This window comes from Acipenser ruthenus, chromosome 21, assembly GCF_902713425.1.
Source record: "Acipenser ruthenus chromosome 21, fAciRut3.2 maternal haplotype, whole genome shotgun sequence".
Lineage (NCBI taxonomy): Eukaryota > Metazoa > Chordata > Actinopteri > Acipenseriformes > Acipenseridae > Acipenser > Acipenser ruthenus.
This window is the reverse complement of record NC_081209.1, coordinates 6,816,475-6,842,364: the sequence shown is the minus strand read 5'-3', so window position 1 is coordinate 6,842,364 and position 25,890 is coordinate 6,816,475. Positions and strand designations below refer to the sequence as shown.

Here is a 25,890-nt window from a genome sequence, read left to right as displayed (position 1 = left end):
CAAGCTCCTGTTAACACGGGCCAGTTCGAAGCGCAACTTATCCTGGGCGCTGATTGGACAATATCCTTCGCTTCATTTTTTATTGGCTTTGAATATGTGAGTGCGTGATTGGCTGTTTTCTACCGGCGCTGTATCCATTAGAGTCTTGTGTTGTTGGAAAACCAGACTCACAACAGACGGACAAAGTGAAGAAGCAGCAAATTAGTACAGCAGGTGACAAATATATTTTGGAGTTGCATGCAGCAGGTTCTCATAATTTAAATACACACGATTACAAGGGAAACTGATACATGCAAAATTGTGCATTTTGGAGTAGAACTATGGTAGCGGGTCATGACTTATTTACATTCCCTGTCGCACATCCATCGTGATGATATATTGTGACTGACGAGTAAGTTACTGTATTGGGTTTTTATATGTATATATATATAAAAAAAGAATCGTAGTTAGTAAACTGGATACGTCGATCTAGTTGTATGTTAGATGGTGCATTGATCATGCAGGCGATTACATTTAAATCGCTGCAAATTAATATAGCTATGTTGTTATTATTATTATTATTATTATTATTATTATTATTATTATTATTATTAATATGAATGGTGATCATCTGTTCTGCGGTTATATTTCTGTTTTAAATGTGATAGACTCGTGTTGTGGCTTCACTGACCAGTACCCGGGGCTAGTAAAGTTAGACTAGTCTACAGCGTGGACCCCACAGCTGCTGTTGTATTACAGTACATTTAGGGTGTTGGTTATTTTTCCGTCAGTGAAATACAGTCGTACCCTAATCCAAACCTACGCATTAACCGTAGCCTCCTACACATCAGGATTTTATTAAAACATCCAGCTGCCAGTAGCAGAAATAGACTGTATTGTATGTTTATTAAAATGTTTCTGAATCTAAATATGTGTGGGTTTCTGTTACACTTGGGGTACCAGCACTTGGTATTTATACAATGTTATAGGGTCACTCCAGCTCAAGTGGATGCTGTTTATTGGTTATTAATTGTTGTGCTGTTTTCATGATGATAGTATTTTTTACAGAAATGTTTATTCTTTCAGCTCATACGTGCTGACATGCACTTGCACAAGACTTTTATAGGAAACTGACCTTGAAGGAAAAATGGTACGTATTTATTTTCTAATTAAATTAGCAGTTACTGACCTTTGGTAGACAGTGATACACACCCTTTGCTAAATTGTAATCTCTGTTTGGGGAAATGGCCAGGATTGGCTGGAAAATATAATGCATTATACTTCATGTTAAAAAAACAATAATGAGATTCTCATGTTGTTTTTTCAGATACGTATCGCAGCCCTTAATGCTGCCTCAGCAACTAGCGATGAACATGAGGATTCCCTGAAGAGCCATAAGTCTCAGACCAAGGAGGCCCAGGTTAGTAGATATCAGAGGTATTCAACCAACCAGATTAGTGCTATGAACTCGTATGTGTACATTAGGTGACATGTTCTTACATTGATCTCTCCAGTTGTCTTTTGTGTTTGCCTGAACGTGGGTGCAGCTACTGTACTACTGTGAATTTCATTTTATGATCCAAATTCTTCTTCTGATTAGGAAGCTGAAGCATTTTCTTTGTACCACAAAGCCTTGGACCTGCAGAAGCATGATCAGTTTGAGGAGTCTGCGAAGGCTTACCACATGCTACTGGAGACCCCACTGCTCAAAGAGGTATGTAATAATGGCAGCAGGAGCAACAGGCCTTGGGTTCCTTTCTCTTTTGTAGCCTAATGTAGTTTCCCATTTCGCACTGTGTACTTGTGTTGATCAAGTAATTTTTGTTTCAGAAAAGTTGAATGCCATGTCTTTCAGAAATGAAGGCCAAGCCATACTGATGTAAAGTGTAGTATACAGTAAAGCACAATTAGCAACCATCTGAGTTAGTGTTTAATTAGAAATTGTGAAGATAGCTAAAATTAGTGGCATGCTAATAAAAGGGGGTATACAGTATCTGAATGATTTTATTTTGACTTTATTTCCCAGGCTATTCCTTCTGAAGACGAGAAGGTGGGACTGAAGCACCCAGGGCTGATGCTGAAATACTCCACGTACAAAAACCTAGCCAGCCTAGCAGCACTCCGAGATGACTTGGAGACAGCCATGGAGTTCTATCTAGAGGTAAACAAGCTCTAAGGGTTTGCCATATCATATTTTGCCTTCAGATTTGTTTGGAGTCTTTGATAACATTTAGTTATCAAAGACATCAAATTGTAATGTGATTACTGTTGTTTAGTAACATGGGGAGACATCTCTAGAGATGTTGGGGGGGAACAAATCTGAGTGATCACTTGACCTTTAACACTTTTGTCCATTAACTTTGTTTTAATATGTTATTTATAAAATGCAGTGCCGCTTGTTGGAAATATGTAGTATTTGCAGATTCTGTAAATTAAAATAACAAAACTTTTATTTTTTATTTTATACACCATATAATTAAAAAAAAAAAGTGAAGTTCATGTTTAGTCCTGTAAAGTCCTATTTCTTGCTTATGAATAGAGATTTATAACCAGTCATACATGTTTCTGTTATTTAGGCTGTCTTGCTGGACTCTACGGACGTGAACATGTGGTATAAGATTGGTCAGGTGGCCCTGCGTCTGATTCGAATCCCGCTGGCCCGACACGCCTTCGAGGAGGGACTGCGGTGTAACCCTGACCACTGGCCGTGCCTGGACAACCTCATCACAGTGCTCTACACGCTCAGCGACTACAGCTGTGAGTAACCACTCAGTGGACTTCATCACTTGAAGATTATTCTCACTGCTCCCCCTTTTTTCTTCTGTGGATTATGTTTTTTTTTATTCTTTGCTTGTGTTTTATCCTTTAGTTTGCAGCTCTGTAGATGCAACACAATGTAGAAAGGTATTTCCTAGCACTTTGGTTTTGTTGTGGTAAAAATAAGGACATTAAAATAAGGGGATAACGACAATTGAAACATATTCAAGTTAGTTACGGTAATATTTTGTTTAACCCTGAAAGAAAGCCACTTGTCAGTGGGTCTAAGTATCTTAAACCTTTCTATACTAGTGACCTGAAAAAGGATCACGTTTTGCATATTGTGCAAGGCCTTTCCTTTTTTTTCTGGACTCTTTTCAGAGGTGGCATTGTTACGCACAGTAGAAATCTGTGTGTTTGAAAGGGTAGTGTTCGTTGTTTGTTTTTTTTCTTCCCGCAAACCACGTAATCATGTTATAGTTTGGACACAAACACTTCATAATTTGGTGTGTACAGGCGTCTCCAGTTGCTGTATTGGAAGGACACTGTGCCCACAATTGCCGTGATAGGCATTTGAAGGGCATTGCAGCAATTGAAAAGGGCATCCACGGCCATTGCCGCATGGCCACTGTTAATTTCGAGCCCTGCTTTAGCTATGTTTATCATGCTCGACAACAGGATGGGCCATATTATATTTTAGCTTCAACTGTCTTGCCTGAAATTAGTTGCAACTGCTGTGAATGACAAGACAATTAAAGCTATTAATATTTACCAACCATTCTAAACAAGCCCTGAATTAATCTGTTGGCAGAGGTGTGGGTGGTAATCAGAATGCTCCATGCTGCAATATATTCCACACCAAGCACAGCTTTAGTATGTGTATTATTAAAATAAGATTGAAAGTTGAGAGCAGTGTGGTAGGTGAGAACACACGGTGGTGTTCTGTGCAGTGTAAAGCTTTCTATTTCAGTGTTCAAGCCCGCCCTCCCTGGTTCTTTCCACCTCACTGGGAATTCAGGAGGCAGTAGCTGTCGTCAAGGGCTCTGATCTATTATACATCACAGCACCTACAGGGAACCGCTTTTATCACCTGTAGATGTATAACTGCAACTGCAAAATACAGGATTGAGTGGCAGGAAATAATGCGCTAATCCCAGGAACGATACAATAAAACCCAATCCAGTTTCTGTTCTCTGCAATTTTGTGGAATTAAACTTATCCTGCACGAGACGTGGTGGTAAGACACCCTTTGTTGTGGAGCCAAGCTGTTAACACCACGGTACACAGTGATGCAAATCAAACCGTGAATTAAAAGAGACTGAATAATGAGTAACAGTACACTATTGGAGGCTTAGCCAGGTAAGGTCGGTTTTTATCTATAAAAAAAAGTACAAATGTGTTACATTTTTTTAGCACATGGAAGTTGATGATAATTGAATATATAATTAAAGAGCTGTGTCTCTTTGTTTTTAAATTTGCCGTTTCTGAAGCTTGCACTCATCCTGACACCATGGTTCTTGAGCTGTAGAAAAAGGGAATGTTCTGCTAATGAATGAATAGTAAGATTGTTTTGTATCTCAGTTAGTGTGATTGTCAAAATGTCTAATATATATGTTATGCTTTTTTGTGTTCTACACAAATGGATGTAAAACCTTTGTTTTGTTAAGCAAACTTAACATTTACTTATATGCAGATTGTTTGTTCTTTATCCAGTATACCAGACCAAAACATTTATTGAGAAAGTATTACAATGAAAATAAGGTGGTGCATCTTTCCATAAACACTGAGTCACTTGTTCTGATTTTCTCATTAGAAATAAATCATCTGGTCCATTTAATTCAAAGTCCTGTATATGGCAACATACAGCAACAACATAAACCCTCTATCATTGTGGGATTACCATTAATCTGGATTGATTAATGTACCAGACTTCCCATTTTCATGGAGTGGATTGGCCCAGTAGGGTTATTTGTGCACAATGTAAAAGACTATATTCATTAGGCTGGTTTTAAGTGAGCTGTTGCTCTGTCTTGTTGTTGTGTCCAGGCTGCCTGTATTTTATCTGTAAAGCCCTGGAGAAGGACCGCTGCTACACCAAAGGTCTGGTTTTGAAGGAGAGGATCTTCGAAGAGCAGCCCTGCCTCAGAAAGGATTCCTTCCGCATGTTCATGACATGGTGAGTGGGACATAGTAATAGTTCTGCAGCAGCTTTATTCTTAGCTTTCTGTACTGCCATCAAACTGCTTGGGTGGGTTTGACGTAAAACTGATGCTTGGAGTGTTCGATATATTATTTAGAGTCCTCAAATAAAAAAAATAATTTGTTAGGCTTTTCAAATATTCCGTCTTGTCTGCAGCATGTCAAAAAAGTATTACATTAGCCTATATAATCATATTATCTGAACTAGGGAATAAGATAGTTATCTTGAATAGTGTTTAAACTAAAACACAAAGTAATGTGATTATCCTTTTTCTGGCCACTATGTGTCACAGTTGCTCATTGTCAGTGTCTGGTTTAAGAGATTCTTCTGTTGCAGATTTGTAGAGTTGACGTTGATCTGTATGTACAAATGACATGAACACAGAGTGACAGTTCCTCAGTGTGTGTCAGAGCAGTGGTCTCATTCCCTGTGCTGTGTGTTCCTGGGCAGTGACATGTCTGTCCACGCGGTGGAGGTGGATGAAGGGGAGGCGGCGGCCGTGCTCCAGGAAGCTCTGGATCTGCGCAGGAGGAGGCAGGCCCTGGACACCCGAGAGCCACAGCCCGACCTCAAACTCGTCCAGCCCATCGCTTGCTACACGTACGCTGTTTATTCATTTTACAACTTCTCTCTGCAGTCCTAATGAACAGCTCAATCAGTGTATAGTGACCACCCTCTGCTCTTCTGTTTGTGTTCAAGTGAAACCACATTGGCTTCAGTGTTACTGTAGCTGAAAAAGCCTGGCTGACCCAATATTAGGTGGGGAGCTCTATTAAAGTGGCCAGTGTTACACTCCTGGCTGTCTCTGATTAGTCTGTATTATTCTCAGTTCAGTCAGTCTGCACCTTGGCTGTTGCTACAGAACTATATCTATAAAATCAGGACATTTTAATCTGTGTTGGGATTCTGCCAGGGCTTTCGCTTGATGCTTTAGCTGCATCGACACCCCGTCAAACGCAGCAACACCTGATTTTTCCATGAAGGTCACCCATCGAAGTGCTGATCCGTCCTATCCTGAGACAAGATTAGAACCCCCAGGGTGTATGCAAAAACCTGGCAAATATTGTTTTAGGTCAATGAAGTGTTAAAGTAACTTCTGTTGTCTGATGATGCTGCTTGCTGTACCCCCAGATGGAAATGCCTGGGAGAGAGCCTGCTGGCCATGTACAGGCACCAGACCACCTGTGAACCACCTCGGCCAAGCCTGGGCAAGAGGATCGACCTGTCTGAATACCAGGACCCCGACCGGCTCCACACCTCCCCCCTGTCCTTCACTCCAGTCAGTGTGATCCAAATCGTCTCCAGCAACAACAGCACCTCACTGCCCGCTACAGAGCTGATCCCAACCAGCCAGCCCCCTGCCCAGCCCCCAGCCCAGACCACCGTGCTCCAGCTAGCACAGAGCCAGAACGTTGTGGAAGTGACCACGACCGTAGGTGTGTGTGGTAAGATGTGTATAGCGGGTAACATGGCGTACAAGACTCCCTTTTTCTTTAGATGAATTGTGAACGTGTATGGATTGGCAATGGCATATTCATATTTTCTGATTCCAACCAAGAAGCTATGTGAAGTGATTTCTCAGTCGAGTTTGTGACCTTGTGTAGGGTAGTCGAGTCACATCGTGTGGGGTTGCTCCTGCCAGCTTTGTAATAAATTAAATCATTTCTGTTTCTATTGCTGCCAGTCTAGCACCAGTCAAAAGCAAAATTAAAAAGAACAAGACAGGAGGAAAAAATGGCTGACAAAACTACAGTACTCTAGGCACTGTAAAGCTGCAGGCTGGGTTAGGACTTGTCTAGTTTTGTAAGGGAAAAATGCCTTTTGTGACAGACATGCCTCTCGGCAGTAGAACTCCAGATCAGCTGGTCTGCTGTCAGTACTGACAGGCTGCTCTCTCTGTGTTGCAGCTGACGCGTCCCTCGCTGACAAGGCGAAGAAGCCCCCCAAGCGGAAGCGTGCTGCGGAGGAGAGTGGAGAGACAGCCAAGCGACGCTCAGCCAGGGTCCGAAACACCAAGTGCAAGAAGGAGGAGAAGATCGACTTCCAGGAGCTGCTGGTCAAGTTCCTTCCCTCCAGGTACAGTGAATACTCACCTGAGCAGAATGTGTGCCAGATATGCCAAGTATCCAAAATATGAAACAGGCAGATTAATTAGATGGGTGAGCAAACTAACCCACCTATTACTATGAAGAATGACGAATAATACAAATAAACAGTTTGATCTAATTGTGACCATGGGGGTTTGTTCATGCATGTATTCATATTTAGTTTATAAAGGTAGTATACAAAAATAGCAAATGCCAGAAGTTGAACGTCTCCCTCGCAGGCTGAAGAAGCTGGACCCGGAGGATGAGGATGAAAGCTTAAACAGCTATGAGATCCTCTCCGAGGTGAAGCAAGACAGCGCGCAGCTTGTCGGCTCACATTGCATGTCTTTCGACTCCACGCCCTTCATGGAATCTGGTAGGTTTTCATTCACTTACACAATATCTGTATGATAATGTAGTAAAAGAGTAGATTGCAGTCGTAATCCACATTGCAAAAAACTACTGTTTCATCTGGAATAGCGTGTTTGTCTACTGCACCTTGTTCTGGCGTTTGATTTTCTTTGTCAGTTTCTATAAATGTTAACTCTAGAACTTGGGTATTGTAGCATCAAAGGGATGACATATTGCTAGTCTTTCAGTCACTTTATTTCTAAGCCAATAGGTATAAGGTAATGTAAATTCAGATAGTAGAGAATTAAGTTTGCATGAGATCTGGCAAAGTGAATCTTCAGAACCACTTGCGCGAGTTTGATAAAGCTTTCACCATAGTTCAGTGAGCTGTTAAAAGCTGTATCTTTGGAACCACTATGCTCATGCCGTGAATGCAGGAACCTGTAATGTGTCAGATTATACACTTGTGATTCATTTATTTTTTTTTTTATATAGAAAGGCTAGGTGTCCACACCTTCCTGCTGAATAACATGACTAACGGTGGGATCCTGGAGCTGATGATGCGTTACCTGAAGGTGATCGGTCAGCAGTTCCTGGCGGAGTGGCCTGCAGGCCTGGCAGCAGTGGTCTTGGAGATCTACACCAGCTGGAGGCAACACAGCAGCAGCCTGCCCAACCCCCTGCTCCGGGACTGCAGCAACCAGCACATCAAGGTACAGGGCGGACTGAGGACAGGGAACAGCAAGAGAGGGAGTGCGCAGTCCTGAAGGCTTTGCCAGCCTATTACTAATTGTGTTTTCTGATAATGCTGACCTCTGCTGGTGAAGTAATATAAGTTAATAGGATATAAACTGTAAAGCTATGATCCAGATAGATTTCCCTAGTTTAATTGTAAAGTGTGTGTTCCCTGAAAAATCCTTGTGATAATGCAGCTTGCTGGAAAGGTTCTTAGGATTGTTCGGTTTCTCCATGAAAATCGCACCCTGGACAACTCATGAACTGAAGTTTAGGAAACATTGCTGTCACGATGTTAGATTCAAATACTTTGTTCCCACTGCCAGATGGTTTTATTGGTTTCATAAGTTGGAGTCTGGTTATTGAGAACTAGCCTCCTTGTGTTACATAGGTTTGTAAAAATGAATGTGATTTAGTTTTTTCCTTGTTTCTTGTTTCCCTTGTAGGATATGATGGTGATGAGCCTGTCGTGCATGGAGCTCCAGCTTGAGCAGTGGTTACTGACAAAGGGCAAAAACAGCATAAGTAAGAGCTACAGGTCTTTTTTTAATTACTGTAGTTTGAAATAGAGATGCAATCAGATTTGTAAATGGTAAATGGTGACCAACACCAGTCTCGGTGTCTCTTGTCTGTGTTCTCAGTCTCTCCACGGAAGTGCCAGTCGGGTTCAGTCTCGAATCAGTTCGGCTCCAATTTGCCCGGCCAGCATTTCCAGGGTGACCTGGTGCAGCTGGCCTTTGCCTCCTCGCAGAGGGACCTGTTTGAAGACAGCTGGCTGTCCTTCGTGGTCCGGGTCTACTGGCTCAAAGCTCGCTTCCTAGCACTGCAGGTACTGACAAGGGACAAAGAATCCACATCATTATCTTCCTCCAATGAAAGATCATTTTCTCTTGATTTGTATTTAACATATTTGATCACAAAATAGCAAAAAGCCCGATATATCAAAAAAGGCTCCAATCATCATACAGCATCTAATCAGACACGCTATAGTAAAAGAGCACTTCAGTTAGTAAGATATGGGGCTGTCAGAAAGCAACAGCTGGAGCAATCTGCTTCTCTCTGTGGAGAATCCATGGAATTCACTGTGAGGGACTTTTTATTATATGAATGTATTATGTGTTGGCAGCCCTAATGTAATAGGGGCTTTTATCTTTAAAATGGGCACTTCACAATAAAACCCTGCCACTGCTGTTGCTGCTTATTCCAGGGTGACATGGAGCAGGCTCTGGAGAGCTATGATATCTGCACAGGGATGCTCCAGGGCCCCACTGCGGTACAGTCTGGAGGTGAAAGCGGGGAGAAGTTAACCATCCGCCTGCCCAACCTGTGCATGGACTCAGCCATCTCCGTGGAAGAGGTGAGACTGCCGGCCCTCCAACACCTCAACATCGGATCCGAGAACAATGTGTTTGGTTCATGGCTTGTGAATTTCATCTGCTGGAGACTTTGTTCTGACCATGTCTTTAATTATTGGGTTGAGCAATCCAGAACATTGATCTAAACAGGTCTTCAGTTGTTTCATTGGACCTACAGTTATGGCCATGTTTTGCATCACTCTATAAAATTACTTATTTTGAATTAAACCTGCTGAATAATGTTACATTAACATATTGAATTACATACCACTTTGTAGTTTTCCATATACTTAACAAAAAACTGACAATTCTTTTGGCAAGATTCTGTTACAATCCTAAAATTCTAGATGATGCAAAACTTTTGGCCATATATGTAGGTATTCAATTAAGTACATCTTGAAATGGTATGAACCACACTGAAAGAGCCCTAATTGAGCACTTTATGTTATTTACTTAACCTGTAGTGTCACTGGATGCTGCATGTCAGAATTACATTTTTAATCTGGATTATTTCCTTATGCAAATGTGCCGATTCAGATGTTCTGCTCTGGCCCCCCTCGCAGGTTGACAAGAAGCTGAAGTCCCTGGAGCGCTGCCAGTCCCTGGAAGAGCTGCAGTGTCTCTTCGAGTCGGGGGATTGCCAGGCGGTGGTGCAGCTCCTCCGCCCCACTCTGAGCACAGAGGGATCGGGCCGGGCCAGGCAGGTCGAGTTCAGCACCTCCATCCCAGAGAGACCTGCTCAGCTGCTGCTGCTCCAGGTCAGGACCCCTTCACAGAACACAATGCACTGTGTGTGATGTACAGATGCACTCGCTATCGATCATATCTGCTACTAGACTAATGATTTGTGCAAGGCATTTGGAAAGGCTTGTTAGGGTGCTAGTGACTTAATCTAACACAAAAGAAAAATCTTAGGAATTCTAAGGCAATATTTTTATAAGAAAGGAACACAAAAAATAGCCAAAACGTACTTGACTTAAGGGTTGATTTGATCAAACTATACCCCGCTGGGATAAACCACAGATTTTTTTTTTTTTTTTACACTACCAGGGAATCCACCTTTATGCAATCCACATAGGCTTACCCTGGCAGGTTACTGGATGATAAAACTGACCCCTTAGTTTCTTATGAATCGTGCCATCCAATTTATGCTTGAGTGCGTGTAGTTGTAAGTGTGTTCTCCCTGTGTGCCCTGCTCCAGAACTCGCTGCTGAAGCTGAAGGATTTCCGACAGTGTCTGGAGTGCTCCGAGGTGTCTCTGAACGAAGCTATCCAGCAGATGAACAGCGTGACCGCGTCCTCCGCTAAAGAGGAGTGGGTCGCCACGGTGACACAGCTGCTGACTGGCATCAACCTCTGCCTCTCCCAGGACCCCAGCATCTTGAAGAGCTGCCTCCGGACCGCCAGCCTGGTGTGCTTCACCAGCAACCTCATACAGGTGCCACCCTGCCGCTCTGCTTGGATCCCTTCAATTAGTGTTTCTAAATCATTTGCATTGCTCAGTGGCCAGTAAAACATGTACCTGTACTAGGTTTAGCTATATATACATATTCATCTACATCCCAAGCCAGCCAACTACTGGTTTGTGAGGCGTGTGAGTAATAATGGAATTTCCAGACAGTAATTTATGTGTAAAATAAATTTTTTACTTTATTAATAATTACACGCAAAAATAAACAAACAAAAGAAGGATGTGAGGGAGGGAGTGCTGGAGAAACCAAACGAAAGGAACGGAAGCTTCTTAGTCCTCTTCTTGATATGCTGAACAAAAAAAAAGGGATCAGAACAAAAAGAACAACGTTAGTAAAGCTTCCGTCCGTGATAATAAAAACAAAGAGAACCCGGCACTGCTTCTCTCCCTCCAGCCTTTCCTCCGCCTATACTTTGTGGGACCAACCCCGAACACAGTAGCACGTTCCCTTTAGTATGCAAAGCCCCGCCCCGGTAGTCAGTGGAACACCAATTCTAAACTAACAAGTGTCCTTGAACCTCACTTGACTCCAGTGGCTGGAATTTACATACTCGTACTTCCACCCCTCACCAAGGTGCCGCCCCTCATAAAGATGACTTTTGTCATGGTCACGAGATCTTGGTAAGGGAAGTCCCGAGCTGGTTTGATGCCTTCTACTGTCGGGAGGCTGAATTACAGACCGAAACCCCTTTGACTCATCACATGGTTGCTGAAGGAAATAACCGTAGAATGGTCATTCACTGTTTTTCACTTATTCACATTCTGACATTTTACAGCTATGGTCAAAGGTTTTGCATCACCCTATAGAATTAACTAGTTTTGCTTCATAAAGTCTAATGAAACCTGCTGAATAATGTTACTCTCGCATAGTGAATTACATAACGCTTTGTAGTTTTCTCCATATACTTAACGAAAAACTGAAAAATTTTGAAATCTAGCATGAAATAGTGTACTACTATTATGGCTTCCGGTAGACACTTGCAATATCATTTTGTAGTTTTTATGACGTTCAATAAAAGATCGAAATTATGTTCGTATAGTTGTTTTTTTTCTTTTAAATTGTTTCAATCCTAAAATTCTAGATGATGCGAAACCTTTAGCCATAGCTGTACATGTGCATGCACTTGAATATGGATCCACATTTCGATGAACTGCGTTCCCCTCTCTCTCTCTCTCTCTCTCTCTCTCTCTCTCTCTCTCTCTCTCTCTCTCTCTCTCTCTCTCTCTCTCTGTATGTGTGCACTGCAGCTCATCGACTGCAGCATGGCGATCCCGGAGGACCCCAAGGAGCCGTACATGTCGTCCGTGCTGCCCTGGATCTTGCTGTACCACGTCATCAAGCAGGAGGAGGAGACCTTCCACTCCCTGCGCAGGCAGCACCGGCAGGGGAACAGCCACGAAGAGGGTGGGGGTCCTCTGTAGAAACTAATGTGTGTATCCACAGGTCAGAGGAGGTACCCCCCAGACAGTGGCAATGCGGGATCCCGACACTGGAATATTGTATGGTTTAAAACTAACAAGATATGAGTCAGAACAAAAATCCAACTGCTCCTTCTGCAACAACATGTTTCTTGCCAGTTTGATACATTTTATAAGAATGATTTTATTAGTCTCAGAAAGTGTGTTCTTCCCTTTGCCTTTGCCTTTGTAGATCAAGATATTGAAAAAGATATTGGAAAAAGTGCTTCTAGTCAAAACATTGTTTTTTGTAGTATTTATTTCTGAATTCGGCACGATTTGAATGTTGGATAGTTATGAATGAGAACTGTCATCCATGGGGGGGGGAGTTAAAGCTCAGTGTTCAGATCTGCCTCTGTTTAGATAATTGAAATAGACCTTGTTAAGTTAACAACCCAAGATCAGGAAATGCTTAACTATATAATATATCAGTTTTGTTTTAAACTAACAGTGTTCTTGAATCTGATCTGACGGTAGTGTTGTGACGTCCTACTGATTTGTTTGAATGTATTCCTCAGATGATGCCGACGCCCCAATGCTGCCCTCCTCCCTGATGCTGCTGAACACAGCTCACGAGTACCTGGGCAGGAGGGCTTGGTGCTGCAGCTCGGACGGGGCTCTCCTAAAGTTTTATGTAGGTCTTGCTGTACTGCACAACACGGTCCCACAGTCCACGATCATGTGAATAGTACTATATCATTCAATGGTATCTTAACTATATAAGTGTTTGTGTTTTTAGTTTTTCTGCTTTTTTTTATAATCTTTATATGTGTGTGTCTTTAATTTTTTTTTTTTTTAATTTTTTTTTTTTTTTTAGTCGTTGCCAATTAGTTTTTATTATTTTCTCCCCAATTTGAAATGCCCATTTATTTTTAGGCTCAGCTCACCGCTACCACCCCTGCGCTGACTCGGGAGGGGCGAAGATGAACACACGCTGTCCTCCGAAGCTGTGTGCCGTCAGCCGCCCGCTTCTTTACACTCTGCAGACTCACCGTGCAGCCGCCTCAGAGCTACAGTGTCGGAGGACAACGCAGCTCTGGGCAGCTTACAGCCAAGCCCGCAGGCGCCCGGCCAGACTACAGGGGTCGCTGGTGCACGGTGAGCCGAGGACACCCTGGCCGACCTAACCCTCCCTCCCCCCGGACGACGCTCAGCCAATTGAGCGCCGCCCCCTGGGAGCTTCCGTCCACGGTCGGCTGTGGAATAGCCTGGACTCGAACCGGCGACGTCCAGGCTATAGAGCGCATCCTGCACTCTAGCAAGTGCTTTTACTGGATGCACCACTCGGGAGCCCCCTTGTGTGTCTTTATTTTATATATATATATATATATATATATATATATATAATATATATATATATATATATATATATATATATATATATATATATATATATATATATATATATATATATATATATATATACTTTGCAGTATAAAATGGTGAAACTATTTAATTAGTTACCCTTGGGCAGTGTTTCTGTTCCTTTTGTTCTAGTGGTAGTTTTGTTTAGTAATGCCTTTTAATAGAATCAGCTTAATATGCATATAAAATACAGCTAAATGTAACCATACTTGACGCTGAAAGAGTTTTTAGCATTTTATACACTTCTTTATTGAAAAGCAGATCATGCTGACTGGCCAGTTTGTTTACACTGTAGGGACTCAAGGTGCCTCCCACTTTTTTTTTTTTATACCTTCTGTTTCAGCTCATTTTAGACACATGCTTTTGACTAAATGTAAGTAGCCCATTCCATGTTATGTGTTTTACAGCAACATTAAGCACTCTGGAAATCATTCCTTATGAGTTTAAAATAAATAAAATTAAGAAAATGTTCCTTTAGGAGTCTTGGCTACATAACTTAAAAAATATGTGTTACACCAAGTGTTCGGCCTCCGTTACAGTGCGGGAGGATGTGCTCCAAACTGGAACACACATAACATGGAATGAGCCAGGTTTGGTGTTTCATTGAAAGCGTGCCCCTCTGTGTCTGTCAGGTGCGTGTGCTGCAGAAGGAGCTGGCTGCCTCCACCTCGGAGGATGCTCACCCCTACAAAGAGGAGCTGGAGACTGCTCTGGAGCAGTGTTTCTACTGCCTGTACTCCTACCCCAGCAAGAAGAACAAGGCGCGCTACCTCGAGGAGCACTCCGCACAGCAGGTCAGGAGGGAATCCTCATAGAGCCTCACTCGCTGTTCTCTCCCACAATACCACGGGATCGAAATGAAAGCCATTACCCAACTAAGTTTAATTACACCGAGCACACTCTCTGTATGGGACAGCTGACAAAACAGTCCTCTAGAGGGAGGAAGAGGAACAAAATATTCAGTAGCAATGGTGTTTTTAGCTTTAATTGACTCTCAGAAACATGCTTATTTTTTAGTGCAGTAAATAATCAAGATTGAACAAATGATTGATTTGATATTCTGCTCATGGGTGATTGTTCTAACCCTAATGAGCCGTGCATTCCCATTGCGAGCAGTGCTTCTGCTGCCTGCATGAAGAGCAGTGCCCAGAACGTGAAGGAGAACCTAGTGCGTTAATGAGCATTGTTGGTGTTTTAGTCACAGAGCATTGCTTCAGCTGCACTCTAGATACTGAGCATTAGGAAGTGAGATACCCTCAACAGCAGGCACTCTTGACAGATGCAGTCAGTGTGTTTACATTTGCTTAGCCTGATGTAAAAACCATCAATATATGTTATGTTTTATGGGGATTGCTTATTACATATTAACAATCCGCCTGATCAAACCCTTTTCATATACAAAGCAAGGTAGAGAAGCAATACCATAGCAGACCACCAGGGGGCATGTTGTACTGGAAAGTTTAGCTTCACAGCGGGTTTTGTTTTGGTCTGCTTTTGTATTTATCAATTGGAAGATAATAATTAAAGCATGCAGTCTTTCAAGCATGAGTGCTCATTTTGAAAGAGGCCCTATCCTGAAATGGGGGTGAGAAGAAGCAGGTTTTAAGAGACGTTATTCCAGGTCACCGGGGTCAGTGTGTCTGGTATTTCACAAAGCAGGCTGGGGGTGTTTACTCCGTCATTAGTAACGAATAAAGACATATGCACGCAAACACTTGAAGTATTCCAGATTTAAACCCCTTAAATATATTTACACCCACAAAGTCTCTAAAGATCGAAAAGGTTAAGGTTGACCGCCCCACTGAACCCACATAAAGAGTTTCTATAGCAACCCCACACTGCCATTGAGACAGCTTCTAAGTGCATTTAAAAAAAAAAAAAAAAATTATGCACATATTTACACAGTCCTTACTTATCTATGGCACTATACTCAGGGGGAAGCGAGCAAGGCATGTGTTGAATATGTGGTGCTTGCACATGTGTTTTCAATGAGCAATGAGGAGATTCTTTCCCAGCTCCCTCCTGAAACGCAGCCAGTTCAGACCTCATGCAGGCGCCCTAAATAAAATAATAAAACTCATGTTTGTTTGGCTTGTGTATGAGTCAGACAGCTTGGAATCTGGTTTTATTCACCCAGCTTTTACCGCAGTTTGAAATCCCATGTATTAGCCTGTGGCTGTCATCCGAATATCCTAACTTTTGCATTTTCTGTTTTTTGATGCAAGGTTTAAAGGGGCAATGTGCTATTAGCACTGGAGGCCTGGAGTGGTTGATAAGCAAACTGGGATTCTTCCTGTTTGTAGTGTTAAGCACTGGCCCACATTCATTTGTAAGGCGCGGTGTATGAGGGGTTTTGAATTGCCAAAATAATGCCAAACTAGCTCCACGCTTTATTAAAATGTAAACCTATTTAACCTTTGGTTGTACTTCAGTGTTGATGCTATTCTGATTTATTTTTTAATTGTTTAAATTATCATTTAGAAATGTATTTATTTTTATAACACAGACATGAATCACCAACCACATAATAGACCGTTTCGTCCCCCTCCCCTTTTTTAATTGGATCTTTTGTTAGCACAGTGTCTGAGAGCCTTCCTTCTTTCTCACTGTGTGCAGGTGGACCTGATGTGGAGTGAAGCCTTGTTCCTGTTCGAGTATGTCAAGCCCAAGACTCTGCCAGAGTTTGACAGCTACAAGGCGAGCACGGTGTCTGCAGACCTGGCCAACCTGCTGAGGAAGATCTCCTTCATCGTCCCTCGCAGCGAGACCCCCAAACTCTCAATGGAGGAGGTGTCTGCCTTCATCGAGGGGACCTCCGACAAGGTAAACCACAGCAGGCCAGAAGAGACTATATGAGCAAAATCATATGGTCTGCAAATGTATCACTTGAATTGTTCTTTCTGGTGGTGGCTTTCTACAAACGTTGCCATTCCAGTATCATGCATGAGAAGAAAATTGTCTCGATTGGATAGTATCAGAAATAAGAGTCCGGGAAAGCTGCAGTTCAAGCACGTATGTGCACTTTTAATACACAAGCAACAAAACACACAGACAAATAAACAGGCACAAGGGCCAAAACAAAAGGTTAAACAAAACAATTCTGCTGTCAGGCTGGGCATGCACCTTCACTGACCAAGTTCTCCAAAAACACAGTACATACACTCACCTGAACACCACTTACTCCCTCTCCCAGACAAAGGATGTCTCCTTCCTTATATACATGTGGCCCTCAATTACCAATATTAGCACTCAATTAGCTAATTGGGGAATGGCCAACCCTGTGATTGCTGACGGACAGATTTAACCCCATCCCTGCCAACCTTATATTACCACACACACACTATTTACATGAAGGGCTTCCGTCCTACTGCATGTACATTGTCTCATATGAGCTGAGTGAGAGTTGAGATCAACTATTCAGCAACAATCATGGGAACTTCCCTAGGGATTCCTCCGTGAGCACAGTGGATGCATTGGCCAGCATGCCCATCAATACAGTATCATCTGGGAGCTACAGATTGTGAGCTTGTGCAGCAGGTCACGTTATCTTCTTGAGCAGTCAATTTAGACTAGTAGAATGCTTAGTTTTCTTTGCATGTATACAGCAGCCAAGAGACACCAGATAGTTTGGTTAGTAACATATTTACAGTGTTCTTTATAAATGCAAAATTAGCTTCTTTTTTTTTTTCACCAGTTGGATAGGTAAAAACAGACTCATCATCTCGATGAAATCTTCCTGTCCACGGCATCTTCCTGTATATCTCTGTGTCTGTGCATTTGTATTTTCATAGTATCTGTTTGTACCTACACTTTTTGTGTGTAGCTGGCAGTCTGTAGGTAAAAACAATTATTAAAGCAAAACCAGCAACACTGATTGAAATGGCAGACCCCGATTTATGGAATAATAGAACAAACAGTGCCTAGCATAGTGGAGTCATCATTCACAATGTGACCACACTCTCAGACAGTGTTGTCAAAGCTTGGTAGCCTGTGTTAAGTAGTTCCTGGAACCAAAAAGACCAATTTCATTTTCTGCGTTCAGTATTATTACTTTAATAATGTAACACGCCGGTAATGGGCAGAACAGAATAATCATGTAATATGAAATGCAGAAGAAAAAGGCGAGTACATATATTTAAATCCTCTTTGTGATGAAAATCCTACAGAGAAGTGCTTTAACTGACCTTGCTGTAGAAGGTGAGCAGGAAAGGGTTCCAGACTCTGGAAGCTGGAAATGTTCTTGTTGATGATTTGTGTCTGTTGGAAATGGATTGTGCCAAGCACTCATTGATATTGCCCTGTTTACATGGGGGCTGTTCCAAAGACAACACAGTGGCGACACTGGAATAAAACAGTTGGATTTTTTCCCTCCTTTTCTCTTGGCAGTTGCATTTTATTTAGCTGTTAAGACAGTTGGCTGAGTCATTTAAAGCACAAACAGCGTTTGTGGTTAGAGCAGGAAAATTGGAACATATTCATTCCTGCTACCATTTCTGACTAAATTTGTCTCTTCCAAGCTGCTAACCTGTGTTTTTTGTTTTTGTATTTCTGCTGTACTGTATTTTATGATTCAAGTTTGCTTCATGGGTACTATCTTTTCATTCTTGTCCAGGTGCCAGTTCTCCCCGAAGGAGCTAGTCCAGCGTCCCCTCTGGTGTGTGAGCTGTATTACCTCCTGGCTGATTATCACTTCAAAAACAAGGAGCAGTCGAAAGCCATTAAATTCTACATGCATGACATCTGCATATCTCCAGACAGGTCAGTACTGGAGAATTCTGCAGCTGTGGCGGAGGATGTGTGTCATTGCTGATTTTATGTGCAGGGTTGGAGTCGATTCCTGTTTTTCAATTCCAATTCCTTTTTAAAATCAAATTCTTTCGAAGGAATTGGAATTGATATTTTAGACATAATAATTGCTGGGATTACTCGACTACTTTTCATTTGAAACCGATTGAATTGACAGTGATTTCAATTTAAGTAATGTGTTGCCATTGTGAGAAGCTTGTTTTAACGGAATACTGCGAACTGCAATTTTGATCAGTGATGTGTTGGAATTGATGTAAAAGGGAATGAGAGTTGGAACTGGTTTTAAAAAGGAATTAGAACTGACCCCAGCCCTGTTTGTGTGTTGGTTACGGTGCAGGTTTGATTCGTGGGCCGGTATGGCGCTGGCCAGAGCCAGCCGCATTCAGGACAAGCTGAACTCTAACGAGCTGAAGAGTGACGGGCCGATCTGGAAGCACTCCCTGTCGGTTCTGAACTGCTTCAAGCGGGCCGTGGAGGTGGACTTCTCCAACCTGTCCCTGTGGATCGAGTACGGCACAATATCCTACGCTCTGCATTCCTTCGCCTCGCGGCTGGTCAAGCAGTACAGGAGTGACCTGCCTGCGGAATTCATCAAGCAGGTAGAGATGAGACTGACCTAGCGAGTCATTGAGCACAGGGCTGTGACCAAGGGCCATGGAAACAAGGACAAAAAATAAAATAATTATGCACCAATTAAAAAGCTAACGTGAAACCTTGTGGTAATGTTGTGGTTTAGTTTGAGTTTGCGAGCAATTGGATTGTAAACATTCACACATTTTTGTTTTTCTTTTCAAATCATATCTTAGGGTGCAAAAAATGTAAAAAAAATAAAATAAAAAATCAGACAGACTGAGCTCTTCAGAAGACTGCACTAATTGGAGCCTTAGCTGTCTGCTGATGCTGCTGTGTGACAGTGATGTGTGTACGCTGCCTCTTTGTCATGCTGATTGCTCTTGTAGAGGGTCCCCGGGGGGCTGTGCTGGTGTTCCCAGGGGTGCTCCTCTGATGAAGCCCTGTGTGTTGCAGATGGAGGAGCGCAGGGACAGCATGCTGGAGACGGCCTCGCGCTGCTTCCAGGCAGCCTCTCAGTGCGAAGGGGACGGGGACGAGGAGGAGTGGCTGATCCACTACATGCTGGGGAAGATCGCAGAGAAACGCAAGCAGCCCCCAAAAGACTATCTGCTGCTCTATAAACAGGTCTGGATCGGGGTGCTTGCATTCTAACTACTTCAAAAGCGTCACTCGCAGTAAAACCTGCTGCAAAGTGTTATGCAGTTGAGGTTAGAATAACCAAGACACACAACCAGCTTGCATTGCCCATCTTGGCTGACGGCCCTTGTGCTCCCTGGGGTTAAGGAAGAAAGTTGGCTAGGGAGGGTTACAATTTTAGGAGTAATCCCGAATTATTTTTATTTATTTATTTATTTTTAAATCATTGTTGTAAAAAGTAAATGACAAAAGTCTGCTCGTCTCTCATAAGATATAATTACCAGTAAGAAAACCTGGAGGTGTCATGTAGCTTTGGCCCTGAGGACTAGCCTTGAAGTCACACAGGAAGGAGTTGCCGTTACTCTGCATGTTATGCTGGAGCTGTGCACCTTTTGAAGCAGGCAGATCTGGAATGTGTGTTTACAGCACGGTGGCTCACACTGAATGGTGTGATTACAATGTTCTGTAATGCTTTATTGTACAGTTAATATATACCATGACCAAGAAGACTCAAAACAGTTTACTGTAAATTCCCTCCCCCGTTCTTCTGTCTTCTTCAGGCGGCTCATTACTTGCATGAGGAGGCTGCCCGATACCCACGAAAGATTCACTACCATAACCCACCTGGTCTAGCCATGGAAGCTCTGGAGGTACAGTTTTATTGTATTATGACTAGGAAAAGAGGAGTTTATTCCAAAACTAAAAAAGTATAATCGATGTTTTGTTCCGCCTGTCGTGCCCTATATGTGGCCTGTGTGTCTTGCACAGACCACGTCCTCAACACTAGGATAGCCTGTGTCCCCGGCAATGCTTTTTAACTGTGTTCACCTGTTCAGCTGCACTTCCGGCTCAGTGCATCCATCCTGAAGTTGCTGGAGGCAGGGGAGGGGGAGCAGGCGCAGGACCGGGAGATGATGTTTAACATCCTGAAGGAAGCAGCTGAGGGGGCTTTCGCCCGGGGGGAGGAGAAGAACACTCCCAAAGCCAGTGAGAAGTGAGTAGTGGAGGCTCCCGGTCAGGCCTGCATTCACTTCTGTGTTTTCTTGTACAATGCCTTTGTGACTGGATGGAACACCTAACCACAAGAGAAAAGGTTGGGGAAAAATATTACTAGTGAATTTAGTACAGGAATTCCCCAGTCCTGAATTCTTTCACCAATACAAAGCCAGTTTTATTAGGCTTATTTTTTCCATGTAGTTATTGACATTACAGCTGGAATGAAACTTGGTAGGCTGTTCCAGATGACCAGTCCATGACTACAGTGTATAATCAGTCCTCTTAAAAACATATCAACTTTCAAGAAGACGTCCTAATTCGTTGACTCACGAAGGGATTTGAAAACTTATCTTCCTTCTATTGTAGGCAAGCATTTCGTTTCTGTTTTATTCCAGAAATTTAATTAATGTACTGTGATGGATGTTTTCTTGAACCATGGGATGTCCTTAAATGAAAGGATTGGCAACAATGGTGTCCCTTTTGGAAATACTTTATGATGACTTTGTAATAAAGTGAAGTAAATGTAATTTGTGCTGCGTATTGTGTTACATGCACAACGCTTGCTTCCTTGGAAGTCTGGTTGGGGAACGGGAAATGTAATCCTTTTGGCCGTGCAGGAAGGGGGCTGATTAGTGCATTGCTGGCATTGGGGCTGAGCAGATAAAAAGCAGTTTAACTCAGATAGATCGCACCCGAGTCTGGCTTGTTCTGCTGCATGGGCAGTGATAGTTCTTTGCCGATTGTGGAGTCTGTTTCCTGGGCGGTCATGAACCTCCGCTTGTCACAGGAAGATTAGGGTTATTATCCACCGCTGGGAGATGGACTCTGGACTAGTTACGAGAGTATCGGAATCTGGTGGTATATGGAGTTGCCCTTTCCCTCTGTTTTTCTGAATGTCTTGCTTTCATTTTTACACCGGCATACCCTGGATTTAGGTCATGGTTCTCCCTGTTTTTATGATTGACAGTTCTATTTTTCTATCATTTTCTAAATATATTATCCACAGTGGGGAGTGCAAATCCTAGACAATAGGGGAAGTAGTGGAGGCACACGTCAGTATATTTGTCATCCTTACATTGTGAATTCTGTCTGTGTTCTTTGCAGTGCTGTGTGTGTGTGTGTGTGTGCCTTGTCCAGGTGTATGTCTGTCTGTTCTTGATCCACCTTGTTTTCATCACTCTCCAGGGAGAAGTCCTTTTCAGTGAACGAGGACGACTCGCACTCCTCAACAGGAACGGCACAGGGTCCCGGGACGTACCTCCCGTCCACCGGTCCAGGTCTGACATCACCACCTTACACAGCCACTCCGGTGGACCACGATTACGTGAAACGTAAAACCCTTCGTCAGCAGCAGCAGAAGCAGGAGCAGGCCCTGGCTGATGGTACAGTCCCTGTTCTAGATACTGCCACTCCAGGGAGGTGCTTTTAAATCACGGGGCGGGGACTACTGTAATAATCACTACACTGGGTAGAAATTGAATGATGACCCAGCCTGTACGGGGTGATAGGGAAGTGGTAAGATGGGCAATATGGCTGCAGGTCAACCTCTTGATTTAATACTACCGTTCTTCCTCTCGTTCAAATTGAGATTACCCTTGTTTTAACTTAGACTTGATGGCGTGTTCACTAGGCTGGCTGTCAGGAAATTTACCATCTGTAACTAAATACTTTTTTTTTATTTAGCATCTATGGCTTTTGCAGTAGGATATTGACATCCAGCAAAGTTTGTTTTGTTTTTACTCTTTCAACACTGCAGACTTGCAAAGAGGTCTGGAGAAAAATAACTCCATTCAACACAGCAAACAAGGTAAACCGGTACCAGTTTTGGGTATGGCACTAAATCATTTTCACTGATTTCCATTTAAGTGACTAAAACTTTATTTTTGTTAGCTATAGTGGGTTTGTCTTCTTGAAAAGTTGTTTATTGCTGAAAGACTTACGAACAATGACTATAGCAAAGGATTGCGAATGAAAGAAAAGCATTGATCACTTTTTTAGTGTCAGTTAAACAGGACTGCCCTTTGCCAGCTGAAAGCAGGTTTTCCGTCTGTACCATGAAGCCCATCCTGTAAGACTCAATCTCATCTTGTTCCAATATCGAACTGGGGCTGCCTGCTAAATTCATTTCCCTCTTTTGCCAACATGTTTGTTGCGGCAGTCCGAGATTTAAAACCCTCCTCGCGTTCTCCCATTAGACGCTCATTACCTAGATTTTTTTCTAAAAGCAAGTTGGAGAGAATGGTTTATAACGGCATGCTGCAGTCCTCACTGGGGCTGACACAGTCCCAATTCAGACCGGTTTCATCTCAGACTGCTGCAGATGCAAATACAAAACGAGACCTCCTCATGGTTACACAACAAACGAACAAGGCATTGTTGAGGATGAATTTCTTTCTTTATTTATTAAGGCTTTTCTTCTTTTGCTTGTCTCCCATCCCTCCGAGCTTTGTTTTTCCTTCCGCTTCTGATCCACCTGTTAGTGTTTCCTACTGTAGCATGTACACTTTTGCTGTGTCCAGTTTCCCATTGACTTCTTAAGATTTCACAAGAAGATACAGTCTCTGGGATGTTGCATGGGTCCCCTTTTAAAATCAGTACTGCAGAGGATCTCATGAAGTAAAGAACATTCTGCTTTTCAAATTAAGGAAGATGCTGAACAACACAGAAAACCTAAGAAGCATCAAACAGTTAATCGTGAGACAACAGTGACGAGAACAATATGTGGGATCTATCTAACAGAAACCTAAAGTGTAACGGTGATACAGTGTTGTTTATAGCCTTCTATAAACATCTTGATGAGGGTTAAAGGTGAGAATCTGACTGAGGACACTCACGAGGACTTTGCATCAACACTAGGTAATAGCAATGGGAAAGACTTAACATATATTGTGATGTCTTTTATATTTGATAAACTGTATGTAATATACCTATTGGAAGCATAATCAATTTCATATAAAATAGGTTCTCCAGTAACACAATACATTTAGATAGTTGTATAATTTCAAACAAACACAGAAATCTGTACATTTTATAGTGAGGCATTTGGAAGGTTGTTTTTGTTTTGTGAGATTCTGCTTGTATTTATAGCATGAGTGTGAGGGATTAATGTATGATGCACTGTGAGCGGGTAGAACAGACGGGACTCCGCGGGGGGTGAGAATATCCAAATACTGAGCTTGGGCGTGAATTGCCAAATTTAAAGGCAGTTTCAAACAGTGGGTGTGTTTATAGGGGGGGGGGGGGGGGGGGGGGGGGGAAAGAAAAACGAAACATCTCCAAAAAGATACTAACTATTATCCCTACTTAGACAAATAATTGTTCAAGTCTTTTCCCCTCCTTTTTTATTTTATTTTGTCCTTTGGGGAGGCATGGATTCATAAATGACTGTGATGGGAGTCAACAGAATGGTGCAATACAAGTGTGTGTGTGTGTCTGATTGCACTCGTATTTTTGATTGATTTATTTTTAATCTGAAGTACACTGTTTATTGTCTGTGTTTCCATAGAGATTATCTGACGACCTTTCAGAATGTTTTTTAATTAGTTGTACCTCTTGGAGGAGGGTTGATATTGTGGTACTGATGATGCCTCTCAGTGTATTGTAGTTAAAAATCAAATGCGGGTCTGTACACATTAAGATGTAATAAGGAATGTTTTATTTGGGGACGGCTCTCATTACATTGAGTCAGTCTATCTAACTGTATTGGATTCACAGGTTCAGTGCTGCCCTAGCGTGCTGTCCTGTGAAGGGATCTTGCCCTCTCCCTCTCCCTCTCCAGTGCTGGAGTTCACTACTGTGAGGGGTTATTTATGTGTCCACCGCCTGTGTTTGTTGTAGGCAGCTGTGTGTCTCTGAATGTACGTGTTTATATTCAGCAGCTACAGCAATCCCTTGGCCAGCACTTGCCAGTGAGCTACCTGTCATCATTCACTTCACCTTGATTTAATTAGGCTAGGCTGACAGCTAGACAGCTCGTCGGTTCCCTTTGACAAGATTATTATACATCTGTGATACAGGGGAGTGGGGGGAAAAAGCCCAATCCTTAATTTATACAGTACAATAAACTCCTGCACAGAAGAATAACATGTCCTAATAAAGTCTGCAGTAGATGACAGCCTGGGCTATCCTAGACGATGGGCAAGTCGCACACATTTGTAACGTGCTTCTTGTATATAATTAAAGGTTTTATGTGACCAAATATTCAGTTCGTGTTTATCAAAAGAAGAGTCAAATCTGATCTAATGATGATAAATAAGAATGAAAAGATAGCAATCAGCAAATTCATTTCGAATCCAAGTCAGACGGCATAATGAGAAATTTTAGCTCATTCTGTTTTCTGATGCATTTTCTTTTATATTTTTTGCTTCGTATCCCTTTGCCCTCTTCTTTTTGTTCTGTTCCATTCTTTCATTGGAATATTAAAAGCAATGCTGCAGATCTCCCTCTTTATTAAAGAATTAGACTTGTGCAGTAGTTCTGCATGCCACTTTACACTACTTTCAGATCTCGTTTTAAGACACAGGTCCAAATAGAGTACCCTTTGTAAAAAAAAAAAAAAAAAAAAAAATGCTTGATTAGTTAAGTACAACTGCATCTTTTTTTAAAGTTACTAAATAATGAAATCCTCACTCCGCTTGCTACTGCTGCTCTCTTGATGTTTTCTCTGGGCTAAACAGATTGGTAGTCCTTCGCCGGGCTGAAAATTATACCCACAGGGCCACTCTAATTCAGCATTAGAACGAGGCCATTAGACTGCAGCCGCATGCATCCTGTAAATAATTGATTTACTTCCAGCAATATCAGTTATCAGTATACAGCTTTCAATGCCACCCGGGTTTGGGTGGTCAAAACTGGATAATATATTGCCTTAGCAGGGATTATATTAGTGGACACTACCGGGTTAACAATTGTAATTGATTCTAACAATGATGTAGCTAGACCCTAATCCTCAGAACTTTCCTCCTTAAATCAGGAAGTTCAACGGAAGTCACTGGAACAGTCAGATTAGAATGTTTTTACTTTTACAGTTGATTAAAATTTGCGTATGGGAAATCAACCAAACATCGTTCAGGCTTTTTCAAAATTTCAATACATCTTGTCTTGGGTACAGAAGTCATCTTG

General features: G+C 42.3%; 1 protein-coding gene across 10 annotated transcripts in view; it reads left to right on the top strand.

Annotated features, from left to right (window-relative positions):
- The first annotated feature begins 128 nt into the window (after positions 1 to 128).
- The window catches only part of LOC117428033 (calcineurin-binding protein cabin-1-like), a 74,645-nt gene continuing 48,883 nt past the window's right edge, over positions 129 to 25,890 (top strand). For 2 of the 10 annotated variants that reach the window (XM_058994638.1, XM_058994637.1), the window contains exons 1-27: positions 139 to 391; positions 1,066 to 1,129; positions 1,307 to 1,399; positions 1,580 to 1,693; positions 2,006 to 2,140; positions 2,556 to 2,736; positions 4,783 to 4,912; positions 5,387 to 5,536; positions 6,068 to 6,381; positions 6,844 to 7,012; positions 7,263 to 7,399; positions 7,870 to 8,087; positions 8,556 to 8,634; positions 8,751 to 8,938; positions 9,317 to 9,466; positions 10,028 to 10,222; positions 10,666 to 10,902; positions 12,184 to 12,340; positions 12,912 to 13,027; positions 14,391 to 14,552; positions 16,375 to 16,581; positions 18,371 to 18,516; positions 18,902 to 19,163; positions 19,591 to 19,761; positions 20,334 to 20,423; positions 20,610 to 20,767; positions 21,955 to 22,046. In XM_058994638.1, coding sequence (XP_058850621.1) covers positions 1,127 to 1,129; positions 1,307 to 1,399; positions 1,580 to 1,693; positions 2,006 to 2,140; positions 2,556 to 2,736; positions 4,783 to 4,912; positions 5,387 to 5,536; positions 6,068 to 6,381; positions 6,844 to 7,012; positions 7,263 to 7,399; positions 7,870 to 8,087; positions 8,556 to 8,634; positions 8,751 to 8,938; positions 9,317 to 9,466; positions 10,028 to 10,222; positions 10,666 to 10,902; positions 12,184 to 12,340; positions 12,912 to 13,027; positions 14,391 to 14,552; positions 16,375 to 16,581; positions 18,371 to 18,516; positions 18,902 to 19,163; positions 19,591 to 19,761; positions 20,334 to 20,423; positions 20,610 to 20,767; positions 21,955 to 22,046 — 4,054 coding nt within the window. In that variant the 5' untranslated portion in view covers positions 139 to 391; positions 1,066 to 1,126. Of the gene's footprint in view, positions 392 to 1,065; positions 1,130 to 1,306; positions 1,400 to 1,579; positions 1,694 to 2,005; positions 2,141 to 2,555; positions 2,737 to 4,782; positions 4,913 to 5,386; positions 5,537 to 6,067; positions 6,382 to 6,843; positions 7,013 to 7,262; positions 7,400 to 7,869; positions 8,088 to 8,555; positions 8,635 to 8,750; positions 8,939 to 9,316; positions 9,467 to 10,027; positions 10,223 to 10,665; positions 10,903 to 12,183; positions 12,341 to 12,911; positions 13,028 to 14,390; positions 14,553 to 16,374; positions 16,582 to 18,370; positions 18,517 to 18,901; positions 19,164 to 19,590; positions 19,762 to 20,333; positions 20,424 to 20,609; positions 20,768 to 21,954; positions 22,152 to 22,525; positions 22,577 to 25,890 lie in introns of all 10 variants that reach the window. The other 8 variants (XM_058994630.1, XM_058994632.1, XM_058994629.1 and 5 more) reach the window with 8 other exon arrangements.